At 34.3% G+C, this 13208-nt stretch overlaps 1 protein-coding gene and 1 long non-coding RNA gene across 6 annotated transcripts in view; one reads left to right on the top strand and one right to left on the bottom strand.

Moving 5' to 3' along the window:
* Nucleotides 1–13208, top strand: part of dnc (phosphodiesterase dunce) — a 293397-nt gene that overhangs the window by 87759 nt on the left and 192430 nt on the right. The window contains exons 1-2 of one of the 5 annotated variants that reach the window (XM_066289960.1): nt 1167–1404; nt 4048–4226. The exons of the other annotated variants lie outside the window; for them this stretch is intronic. Coding sequence (XP_066146057.1) covers nt 4123–4226 — 104 coding nt within the window. The 5' untranslated portion in view covers nt 1167–1404; nt 4048–4122. Of the gene's footprint in view, nt 1–1166; nt 1405–4047; nt 4227–13208 lie in introns of those variants that run through there. 5 annotated transcript variants of the gene reach the window in all.
* Nucleotides 1–13208, bottom strand: part of LOC136343346 (uncharacterized) — a 95959-nt gene that overhangs the window by 70147 nt on the left and 12604 nt on the right. The window lies entirely within an intron of this gene.

Raw genomic sequence — 13208 nt, 5'->3', positions numbered from 1 at the left:
AATCCGGCCTACTCCCGTCCCCAAGCTTTCCAAAACAATCTCCCTTTGATCCGGTTCAGCATACCCCAAATATAATATCACACGACCGAGATTGGGGGTACAAGTTGCAGTGGGTGAAGGGGCGGCTGGCAGGGATGCTGCGAGTTATCCAACATGGCCGCTTTTCACTGATGGGTGCGGGTTGCCCCGGGGGCGTATTTTAGAAAGAGACGATGTTGCCAACATGCACTCATTATCCCTAGTGATAACTGACTATTATGAACGATAGTTCCTTTGTGTTTGTGAAGATTTCGTGCTCATGATATCTGATCATTTGCAAATTTATTTTAAAAAGTATTCATTCAGAAAAGACTCATTATATTTCATAAGAATCAGTTAAATTTCGGAATGTGTCATTTGAGTTTGACAAATCATAGTGTATATTTAAAGTAGTTCTAATCATTTTGATTTAAACAACCATCAGTTGTATTTAAGAAAAACCTTGATACTTGTAAGGATCTAATTCTATTCAAAACATTTATAAGTAAATCGAAGTACTACATCAAAAAATCTTTAAATTTCTGTCATAAAAACTGGATTTATTTGCAAATTTAGCTATATTACAAAATACAGGACAACCCAATGAGTAGGTTGCACCCCTATTTGAAAGACTCCTGATGATGTATTTTTTTAAATCTGGTATGTTTACCGTGAGTCTTAAATTTATTGATTTTCTGTTTTGGCTTGTACTGAGAAACTTTGAATCCTTTTTTTGTTTTAAATTTGTTATCTGTTGTTTATCTTGAGTTCTAAGTTTGATATCATTATATACATTTTTTGAGCATTATTTTAATTTGTTTTAGTATACGAGTGTTTCGTCTCGAATTTCGGCATGTTTAATCAAAGTAATCTAGATATTAACGGCCATATTTATTTCAATGCATAACATAAATTTTGTCAATTCCAGCAGTTAAATGAAAATAAAAAACAATCATTCTCCTTAGCTATCTACAATGATGGATAGTGTTCGAATGACAAAACCAATACAGTAATTTTCTTCAGTTTTCTATGTGATCTTAGTTCCTCGTAATTTTATAATGTAAATAATATACAAAAATGTAATCGTAATTTTCTGTGGCTTTTAGGATTTTCTCCATGCCTTTAATCTAAATTTGGCAACACCGTTTGGAGCCACGCTTGTCTGTGCCGAAATATAACGTCGCCGCAGAAAAACGTGTTCGATGCCTTCGGGATTTTGTAAACAAAACCAAACCCACTTCCGATTTTTATTACCATACTAGTGACTGTTTTCGAACTAAAATCTCCTCTTTACGACACGCGTGTGTTAATAGAATAGGGGACTGCAAACTGCTTTTCTCGGTCTTTCTCAAGGAGGGCATACGTGTGGCCCACATAAAGTGTGAAGTAGTCCTCTTTTGTTGCACATTAGTGGATATTTTTTAGATTTTTTGCCTATTAGGGCTATTAGACAGACTAGAGAAACTAGAGTTTATCGTAGTGGCGGCGATGCATGGCTGACCGGCATGAAGGACGTCTTAGGACCTACTTTTGACTAGCTTTACCCAATAAAATGCGATTCAAGTAGAGATTTGTAGTTTGTTTATTCATATGGCTTACGCTTTTCATCGGCAATAAACTACCAGAAAGAACAAATAGAATCACACACTCTGCGTTAATGGTTACAGACTTTGAGGTTTTGTTTAACAAATTCTATTACGTAGTACATTGCTGAAAAAGAAGGAGGTTTCTTCTTGGCATGACGTCACAAGTTCGCGTGAGCTCCAGTGAGGGTCAGTAAATACTCCCCCAACTCGGATCGGCTTTAAGTAGCAATTTACGTTTGAAGGCAATTTTTCTTGGCCTCACAAGTTTATTTACTTTCAATAACAAAAAATACAGTTAACGGTTTAGTGCGGTAAAAATTGCAATATAGACTTGAAAATGAGTTAATAGACTCGTAGCCTTTATCATACTAAAATTCTTTTGACAATCGATAAGTTTATTGCAATGTATTTTTTTAATCTTTGATATTTGTAGTGGAGGTACGTTTCGCTTACTTTAAATTTTCTTGCTTGATTTTACCATACAGAGTACTCTAACGAGAACGAATAAAGAGAAAGAACTGGAAAAATCTATTAGTTAACAAAAAATTTCTAGAGGGTAGTCATAGGTATTCTCTTTTCTACCTTTATTTTTTACAATTCTTTGCACTAAAAAGACAAACATATTTAGTTGGAGCCAGCAATGTCTGCTTTTAATAGTAATAAGAAATCCTAAAAAATTTCCTCCTGCCGTAAATAATGTGAAAAGTCGCTTTCCAGAGTCCAGTCTTTTGCATGGATGTAGCATCAAAAGAACTGTGATTTTCAAAGAGCTTAACAGGCTTCTTTAGCTAAGTTTATTCCTCTTTAACACACTTCAGCCTTTAAAGCTTTTTCCAACTACTAAACTTCTGCTTATTTACTACTATTCCTGCTTATTCTATTTTTACTTCCTCGAACTAAGAGTGGCGTACCATATTAGACTTCCAGAGAATTACAAATTACTTCTTCCCTTCTTTTACATTCAGGAACAAGCTGAGACACACTTTTATTAATTTTGTTTCACTGAAAACGGGGTTTGTTGCGTAATATTGCCGTATTTAAGACTTCACTTTTCAGGCCTGCCTGGATGCTTTTAAAAGATAATTAGTGGCGGAAATGGAAGAACCGACCTTCGGCTTGCGGGTTTGTTTTTTCTTATTGAAAAGCTGATGAGGTTTTTAATTTGATTGTTTTTAATGATTTTTTTTTTGGGAAGCTTGCATTTTAAGAAAACAGCAATGGACTGTAGAAATATCCTTAGTAGAATAGAGCATAAATAAAATTTTAAATAATTTTTTAAATAAAAACATATTAAGATGCCACATAAATGCAAGGTATCGCAGATTTCCTCACCAAAACTTAATAAAATTATGAAGTTAGGGAAAAAATGTGATAGAGTATATAAGAGTTTTATTATGCATAAAACTTCGTAAATGGATTATTAGACGTCACCAAATGCTTCGTCTCAGACTCAGAGTGAGTTGTAACAGTTGGAATATCATTTGGAACTACAGCTGGACTTCATTTCAAATTAGTCCATGATAATCTCAGATTTGATACAAAGTTTCATTTTCAAAGAAAAGTAATGTATCCATAAAGGAATTTCGAACGCAGTTGGATTAAATATTTGACTAATTACCTATGCCGTTAATGTAACATTTTGTAAACTACATTCCAAAATATCATAATTTTTTATGATGAGACCTTTGAAAACCTATCGAGAAGAAATTCTAAAACTTTATAGCAGCTAGATAAAAACTTTTGCATTTTCGAGAGTTAAAAAAATCCCTCAGAAAGTTAAAATAAAATTTTTGTTCAGTAGTTTACTATTAATGTGAATCAACAGCTGTCATACATGATCAAGTTGTGCTGAAGATCACTCAGCCACCATGCACGCACATTTTATATCTAATCTTCCCTTTATACTCCTCGACAACTCGCATATCTTTCCCAACTATATTTGTACCTTAATGGTTTTATTATTATAATTTTCGAGCCACAGGTTTGAACTAAAATCGGCTCAACTTGCATGACTTGTATTTTGAAGCAAACTTGTATAGGGAATTGGTCGCTTCGCTTTCGCCGCCAACGTGGCATAAATATTCTATAATATATTATTATTCCAGTGCCAAAGTTGTAGAAACTGTTGCCCCCATTAGAGTGTAGCAAAAAGTAGTGTGTGAGTGGGTTTTAAGTGCCAGATAACATTATTTATTCAGTTGAAGTGGACGCCGCGTGGGTCACTAATGCCTGCGAATATTCCCCTTTATTGATGAAACTTACTATCAACAAGAGCTTTCAAGTTTTACTCCTTAGATAAAGCTCTTGAAAGTTGTTTCATAACTTGAGAGCTCAATTGATATTTTAGTAACCCCTGCCCACATTTTCAAAAGCTGATTACATATTTGATGTTATTATATCTGGGAATATTAACTGGCGGCAAATGTTGGCAACAATTATTTAGATAACTGTAGAAAAGTGTGTACCACACCGGTGTGCAAGCTCGAGTGCCAACATTCTGGGAAAGTTGAAGTGTACTATGGGCCAGCATTGGTGCATCAGGAAAAAACGGAAGAAGAACTCGGCAGGACAGTCCTCAATTTGCTGCCCCTGTGGGCCCACATTCAGAGTACATCCTCAACGGTAATAATTAATAGTTATTTAATAACCAAGTGTATTAATATTTATAAACGAGATAGTTTAACATGTGAACGTGCCGAACACGCTAATGGATGCCGCAATTAACTTGGTCTTGTAAAGGTAAAAAATTCAAACTTCGAAAAATTATAAATATTTTAGCGACAACTATATTTTAACTGCCGGTGAGTGGTCACTGCACCAGTGTGTGCGTAATAAATAATGAGAGACAACGAGTAATTCTGTTACTTGATTGGATGCGAGAACGCGTTGGTTCAATTCCCATTTTTTGCCACTTCTAGTCAATTTCTGAAGTCGCGCTAATCGACGAGAACAGCAACCAAATTTGCAAAGTCATGCATTAATGGAGGTCATTAACGAAATATTTTTCTATACATTAAAGAAACGTGTTAATGTTAGGACGAAGAAAAACTAATTTTCCACTTCATGAGTATCACTTAAAACTAGTCTTTACGCGTGCAAGAAATAGGAAAATTCGTCCTTGAGTTTTATAGCCGTGCAGCTACGTGACGTCAATCAGTGCATTGACGTCACGGTTTAAGAAAGCGCACCCTCGCGCCTAGCTGACCTATCTCAATTCAAATGTAGTTTTTGCGGGTGTCTAACAGCTAATGGCACCAAACTGAATTAAACTTTTGGTTTTATTTCCGGAAAAAGTTTCATTGCACCAACGTCCTCGCTTTTTAATGACGATTTTTATTGCTCTGCGTTGTGTCTGAATGTTATTGCGCGTTCAAAGTTTACGGTTATGTTATGGTCGTATCAGTTTGTTTTCATTGTTCATTCAACGGTTTTGTAGAATCGGTGTATTATAAGTGGGAGTAGAGATTCAGGGTGTAAACACACCATTATTTGAAAATTACAAATTCAAAAAAAAAACAAAAGCGTAACTATGCTTAAAGTGCTAAACTTCGTAAACTAACAATTTTTGAAATCTTAATGACGCAAATTATGAATATACTTTTTACTTGAAGCGATACAGGATAATTCCAACGTTGAAGTTGTCCTTTCACCAGTGAATTGGGCGACAAAAAACAAGATTTTTATTTTTTGACACTTTTTCGAAATATTAATATCAGCGGAAATGTGGGGTGTCGAGGCTTTATTTAAAAAATTAAAATATATTTCCAATTGCCAAAAAACTTGAGATAATTTAACAAAATTTTGTAGGTGTTGGTTGTAGTCAAATTGAATTTGAAATTTTGTTTTCGAAATCTTATTATAAATTGAAACAGCATGTAATTGTGGGCGCGCATTAAAACGGTTTTAATTTTTTTACTCGAAAACGGTGCGTCGTATCGAAGGTAATGAAGAAGCTTTTCTTTTTAGAACTCAAATAGGAGTTCAACAATAATGTTTATTTTTCAAAAAATCAGTCAGGCCTACCTTTTTTTTCGAAAATATTAAACAACTTTTATACAACGCGCCACTGGTAAAACTAAAAATAGTTTCATTTATTGAAGAATTTCTCTCCCACATAGCTATTAAGACTCATTAAATGTTGTTTAATTATCTCAAGTGGTTTGGCAATTACTAATAAATTTTATGTTTTTAAATAAAACTTTAACACCCTGTATCTCCACTGATCTTGATATTAAAAAAAAAACCTAAAAGAAAAAAAAATTATTTTATGAAACTCTATTCGCTAGTGAAAGGATAACTCCAATTTTTGAATTAGCCTGTATAGATATCCACAATGGAGATATAATGGGGATCTCCGTTAGAAAGAATCCCATTACGAACCTATTAAACCTCTACACAAGACTTCTTATATTGAGGCAAAAACAGCGGAAGTCGAATAGAGATTAAGACATTATTTCTTTAATTTTCGAGAAATAAAGGATGATTCTTAAATTACACGCGCAAACTTGGGAAATTGTAGCTTGCTACTGTTCTGTAGATACTAACATAAAGATCCGAAAACACTTCTTATATAAAAATTGAACCTGCTATGAGTCAATCATTAAACATCCTGCTAAAATGGACTTGTGATATGTCATTCTCAACATATTAAGAAGAATGTGATTAGAGAATATGTGAATAAAAATTCGCGATAGCACTGAGTTATTTTGCTGATTTTCGACCAACCTTACAAGCCTGATAGTTAGATTGGGCAAATAGCGTGATGCCTAGAGGCTCAACTTTCAAATACCTACAAAAAAAAGTTAATCCAACCCAGCTGTAGTCATGATTTAGCCATAAAATAGACCATCAATAACCTGCTAAAGCACTGGTAATATTAAAATTCCGAATAATAAAACCACCATAAAAATAAATTTTAATCTGTAACATATTTTCCCCCAATAACGCAGACGGTAAATTTTGCTGATTTGCCATCGCGATTCGGTCGTCAGGTTAATTACACTTTAAAAGCATCACGTGACATTCGAAATTGCAGAGCATAATCAAATTCTAATTGTTATTTGCTGGAAATGCTCTAAATCACTCTACGTTGAACGTGGGCGTCTCTTCACCTGAAAAATGTGACCATATTTTTCTAGCCCAACGGATTTTCCTATAAATTTTAATGTTTTTAATTCCGAGGAATCGCGTTCAACAGTGGTGCATGCACCATTTTAGCATCCATCTTTGAAATAAAAAATGTATAAATTCTTCTATCTAGATTTTTCACATTCACACGTTCTTTGACTCAGAAACAATTCTTTTGCTCAATCTTGTGGAGAATATTGCTCTAATTTTGATGACCTCTTCAAAGTATAGCAATGGTCCATTTGGTCAAGAAAGGTTAATATTTTTTTATTTAAGTTAATTTACGTTACTTCGAAGTTTTTGACGAATTTTGATCGGATTTTGCTATTTTACCATCGCAATATTTGTTCTTTTTAATTTTAAATTTTAAATTTTGATATTCTTTTTCGATTGATTGAGCTTGATGTGAGATGTCATATATTTAGTTAATTTTTTTCACAATTTTGGTCTTTTTTAATTGCACGTCTTATACACACGTCGGAAAAGTCTAAAGGTATTTTTATAAATATGTTAATGTTCTTAGAAAGACCATATGGGTCGATGGCCCCTTTCCACTGGAAATAAAGATTTGTTATATATATTAATGTTCTTTTTAAAGTTATGCATTTAGCGTAATGAAAAATGTTTAATATACAACCAAACTAAGCTTTTGTTTGTTGCTATATTAATTTATTCATAAGTTGTAAATATGTAGCAGTAATCATAATTATAACAACTTTTTAAAATTTTACATAGTTTAGTATGCCTATGTAGTATGCTAATGGCCTAAATTCAAAACATATTTTTAGAATATGTTTAATACACGACTGTTGATGTTTAAAACGCATGAAAATCAAACAACAATATTTCGTATATAAAAATGTAAAAAAACATTTCTTTAGCTCCACACAAAAATATAGGAACTTTTGTAATTTATTACATTTTACTTATTACAGAAACTAATCAGATAATAATTGTTTTTATATTAATATTTTGTGTAATATTCTCTCTGTTGAATAACTTCTGCACATCTTCGTGGCATTAATTCTATTAATTTGTTAATATAATTGATGTCAATGCTTCGCCAGGCCTTTTGAAGTGCTTGAAGTAAATCCTTCAAATTTGAATATGTTTTATGGCGAATTTGGTTAACAACGTAATCTCCCAAGTTTTCTATAGGATTAAGGGCTAGAGATTGCGACGGCCCAGAAAGAACTTCAATCTTTTACTTTCTAAATCATTCTGACACAAGTTTCGATTTGTGTTTAGAGTCATCGTCTTGTTCGAAAATATTTTTTCATGGTATTATTTGGCCAAAATGCAGTTGTAGATGATTTCTTAATATGTCTGTACATAAAACGATTAATGCAACCTTCTATTTGATGAAGCGGACCCATCTTCAAATTATAATCGAGACTCCACCATGAATTTACAGTAGATAAAATAAACTTTTTGTTTAGTCCTCTGCCTTTTTAACGTCTAACATACGATGGTCTATCACTTTTTAATAAATTGAGTTTGGACTCGTCGCTGAGCCCTACTAATTTCTACTACTCAGGTGTTCAGTCCTGATGATTTCACACGAAAGCTAAACGGGCTTTTACATTTTTATTTGACAGCAATGGTTTTTTCACAGGTCTTCCACCATATAATCCACTCTCGACCAACCTTCTTCTCACCATTTACGAACTGATATTCTCAAGTTCAATTTCCTCTAAATTTGACTTTATTTGTGTGGATGAGAGATATGAATTATTTTTTATCATTTTTATTGTACATCTATCTGTGTATAGTGTTACGCGTTTTGAATTTTTGTGGTATCCTTCTCTATTTTTCTAAAAATAACTCTAGAAATCGAAAGGCACCGTAAATATTGGCTATATGTGGTGTAATTCCGCTTTGAAGCATGTTCCAGGTATGCTCAAGTGGTTTCAGATCTGGCAATTGTGCCGGCCATGGCAATGTGACAATTATTTCGTTCGTCAACCGATCTATCGCAATACCGACAATATTTGAACGAGCATTATCGTGCATGAGGTGAGAATTTTGGCCAACGATACCAGCAAATGGTCGAACTGTAGGGTCAAGAAAGGTGTCGATATACTGTCAAGCTGTGAATTAATTGGAAAAATCGCGGTCAGTGCTGTTCTCAATCTTTATTCCGGTCCATACCATTATTTTACCACCTCTATGTGAACAGACCTCCTGAATATGTCGTAAACATTCAACATTTCAAGGCTGTCTCCACACCCTCTTATTCGATAAGAATCTGGGCGAAATCCAAATACGTATTCGTCAATGAATAATACTGTAACCTAATTAATTCCATGGCGATTTAAATAATCTTGGCACTAGTCTAATCTCGTAACGCCATTGCTTCTGGAAAGAGGTGGAGCTCTCAGTAGTCTTCGACTATGAAGATTGACTTCATATAGACAATTTGCAACAGTATCTCGACCTGTAGTTGTTAGGGCTTGTGTAAAGGACTGGATAGCCGATGATCGTTTTTTAATAATTAGTTTCATATATTCAGAATTAAATCAGGATTAGTATGTAAGGAACCCCTGGGCTACGCCCATGTACAGTATTCTTTAGCCGTTTGGTTTGTACGACCAGATGCTGGTACACATTTTAGACGAACTAAGAAATAGTTGTGGTATAAACTTTCTCTCAGGTCTTTTGTACAGACTATAATTTAGGCACGTCTCCGAATTGGGATGATAATCGCCCTCTAATAAAGCCGTCAATTATCCATAAAAGTTAGCTACGCCTGGTAGCCCGACATAGGAAATGTACGGATAATGATCTACCAAGCTAGTACGCCTATGTCCGCTTACCACTGGCATTAGTATTTAAGGTTTACAAGGAGGAAATTCCTCCCCTTCTTGTGTGCTTCCCTTAACACTCAACTCTCCGCGTTACACGCAAATACTGTACTCACGGAAACTACTTACGGGTAGTTATTATAATAACTAATTATCACAGCAAGTGTTAGGGACTTTAAGTTATTGGTTTTTTGTTTGTTGTTAATTTTGGTTTTTGTTATGTATTTGTACTTTATCCCTTACGTTTCGCCCATGTACGGCGATACTTGTTCTGAGAATACTATCTGGGTGCCAGACTACATGGCCCATCAGGCTAAAACTAAGGGTACATTTTGGCTGGGGAACATACTACTAGTCAAAGGAAGCTTTTTCGATCGGGACTATTGCCCTGATGGGCAATTTGTTGGGCCTGCAATATTCCCAGAAAAGCGACTAGTATAGATATTCCCCAGATGGCCGCGATTTATGGGATCCGGCGTAGCCATAGCCCGTAAGGGTTCTTGGTGGTTGTGCGCCCCTGGTTGGAATTCCTCGGGTTTAGTACTTAAGGGTTAATCGAAGTAATTTTTTCTCTTTTTTTTTCTTCTCTTCGTATGGAAGCTGCGTCGTGTCAGGATGTGATCAAAATCATAGTGTGTAACCCGCCCAATTAAGCATTCTCCCTCTTCCTACTTACACCTAAACTCTTTCATTATTTAATATAAGTGCAAGTGAAATACAGTCCATTTTATGTAAACCAAATTGGCGTTTTCGTGGTTTCATTTATCGAAGGAACCCCTTAACAGCAAATTATTACTCGTTATTTCTCCCTTTGCTAAATTGCTCGAAATTATAAGTGAAGAATAAACCTTTGTTACGATAAGAACGGTTTGTTTCCTTCATTTGCATCAACTCGGTGTCTCTGAGGTCGCGAACTCAGGGTGGTTCTTCGCAACCATCCAGTCCATCGTTATACAGTCGAAACAAGAATTCGGCAACATTTCAATCAACGTTTCATGCTCCCGACGCAGAAGCGAACAGTAGTCATACAGCGTGCCCGTTGTAAATCTGCAACCAATTCAGGTGCCCCAATTGTAAATTGCCTTCTACCTGTTAAAACTAAATATCGATCTTGAGCTACAGTTGTAATGCGTCCATGTCCTGGACGTTGTTCAGCGGGTGTTCCAATTTTTGTAGCGCCACCATAAACGACACATTTGATATTTTGGGAAACATCCGTGTACTCGGCTACTCCAATTTGTCTTAAATCAACTTGAATAAGCTTTACCGTTCGATTCATCTAATTCAGTGAAAAATGTTGCCATTCTATGATAAAAAAAAATATTTTCAATACACCTACTAAACATCAGCCAGTATCGAAGGAATGAAATTGAGTCAACCTGATAATTCAGCAAAGCACAAAATTCTGACTTTTTCATATTCGCAGGAAAATTGTTTATTTACTTAAAAAATTTTCCAATCAGTTGCAATATGTATACAGAGTGAGAACTTATACTAATATAGTACAATATAATGTACAATTGAAATTGTTATGGCTTTTTATATATTTTTTTAAATATCCTTAGACTTTCCCGTTATGTGTATATTTTGAATCGCCTATTCAATAGTTTTCAAAGACTCTTTTATGTATTTATATATTTTCTTTTTTTGAGTAGGAAACGTACAAGCTTTTAGTTAATACTCTTCCCATTTAACCGTTATAACAAACGCGTTGTATGAACAGTCTCATAAGGATCAGACTAGACACTTAGGAGGAACTTACCGAACTTATGAGTGCTTTCAAATTCGTGTTTAGAATATACGGCAAGGTTTCTAATTCCCTCAGATTGATGACTGCAATCAAGCTCAAAAAGATCATTTGAATAATAGTTTCTTACATTTAATAGAGCATCTTCTGCAGGATTGTTAAAACTCTGCTGGAAGCTTTAATGTGAATAGTACATAGGTCCGTAGAGCTTTCTAGCGAAATCTACGGTCCATCTCTCATATGAATTCAGATGTTGGTGAATTTAAGTAAAGTCGAATAGCTCTTAAGTTACCATGAGTATAATGGCATTGCATCTTCTTGTTTATTGTTAATTTTGTCTGTTGCTTGAAAGCCAAGTATAATACAGCGGTGGTTTTCCAGCTGAATCGTTGTCTTAAATACCCATCCATCAGATGTTTCGCTTAAAGGTCGGAGAGCAAATAAACCTGATTCTTGAAAATATCACCTTCCTTTCTCGTCTGTGAGAGCACCTTTAATCTTTCACAATCATCGGGAAAAATATGATGTAATATTATTAGTAACTAGTAATATTATCAGATATTGTAGCCATTAACTTTATCGATATCTAGGATAAATTAAATACACGCCTTTTGTCTTCGAAACTAGGGTGATGGTTAATTTTTTTCCATTCTCTACTTTTTTTCGTCAAAATTGGTCATAAAGCTACCAAAATAGTATGTATGCAACATTTATAATAATTGAAATACCCTGAGAAAGATACTTGCAAATTACTCCAGTGTTGTGCTTTGATTTAACTACAAGATGTGGCGCAGAAACCAAACCTTTTTAGTACAAGTAGTACTCGATCGTTTGCAATGGAAATATTATGCTTCAACAGGCATTTCATTCTTTGGCTCATAGCATTTTATTACTATCTTTCTTTTGCCATCATGGAGCCATCGTGAACATTCAAATATCGAATGTTCGCTTATGATTATTTTCTTAGATGTGGTGAGTCTATGACTGCAGTTCTCATTTGGTGATATTGTATAGCCTCCTCAGTCGCCCATTTCTCCTTATGTGATTTCTTTTTATGGGGTTACCTGAAGACACGTGTCTACGAGGCTATGCCTCGTACATTAGAAGAATTAAAAGATGCAATCCAACATCAAATCATTGAAGTCAAAGGAAACCTGCTGAAAAGTTTTCAACGTTGCGTTAATGCGAATAGACAGCACATGCCAGATGTAATTTTCTGTTCATGATTATAAAATGCGATATTTTCGACCATGTTGTTATAGTAAAAAACAAATTATATATAAAAAAAACTAACGATTTTATGATTATTCCAAAAATACTCGATTCCCATGCCGCATCCTGTGTATCAACGTTATAAGGCTGATTGAACTTTCTGTGGTGAATATTACTTGAATAATACCACGTTAAGACTCTTGGATCCCTCAATTTAAAGTTTTACCAAAAAAGTTATAAACACTGATTGATAACGAGTGGAAAGAATAGTTTAGAAGTATCGGTATGTTTCTGAGCTTTAAAATGCCTGGTCGTGAATGTTCTAAGCTTAATAGGCCAAAAATTAGCTTTCTTAATGAAGCGGAACTATAATTTGTAATTTGGATCGTTGCATATGGGTCATACATACGAGCTGTATGCATCAAATCAATTCAATATCGACATAAAATTTGACCAGTGGCGTCTCAAATATGTTATGTTTTTGGATTGAATTAGACTGATATCAAGAAAATATATCTTTATATATATATATATATATATATATATATATATATATATATATATATGTATATATAGTTTTTTTTTCGTTAGTCTAGGGTATAACTCAAAATTGAGTTTATGAGGGTGGCTTTGTTCTTCACTTAGAAATGTAACTCTTGAAGATGCCCCATGAATATAATAGAATCGAATCAAATATGAATAGGAATAGGATCT

The sequence above is a fragment of the Euwallacea fornicatus genome, chromosome 14, assembly GCF_040115645.1.
Source record: "Euwallacea fornicatus isolate EFF26 chromosome 14, ASM4011564v1, whole genome shotgun sequence".
Classification (NCBI taxonomy): domain Eukaryota; kingdom Metazoa; phylum Arthropoda; class Insecta; order Coleoptera; family Curculionidae; genus Euwallacea; species Euwallacea fornicatus.
The sequence above is the reverse complement of the archived record's forward strand: the minus strand, read 5'-3'. Positions and strand labels throughout refer to the sequence as shown.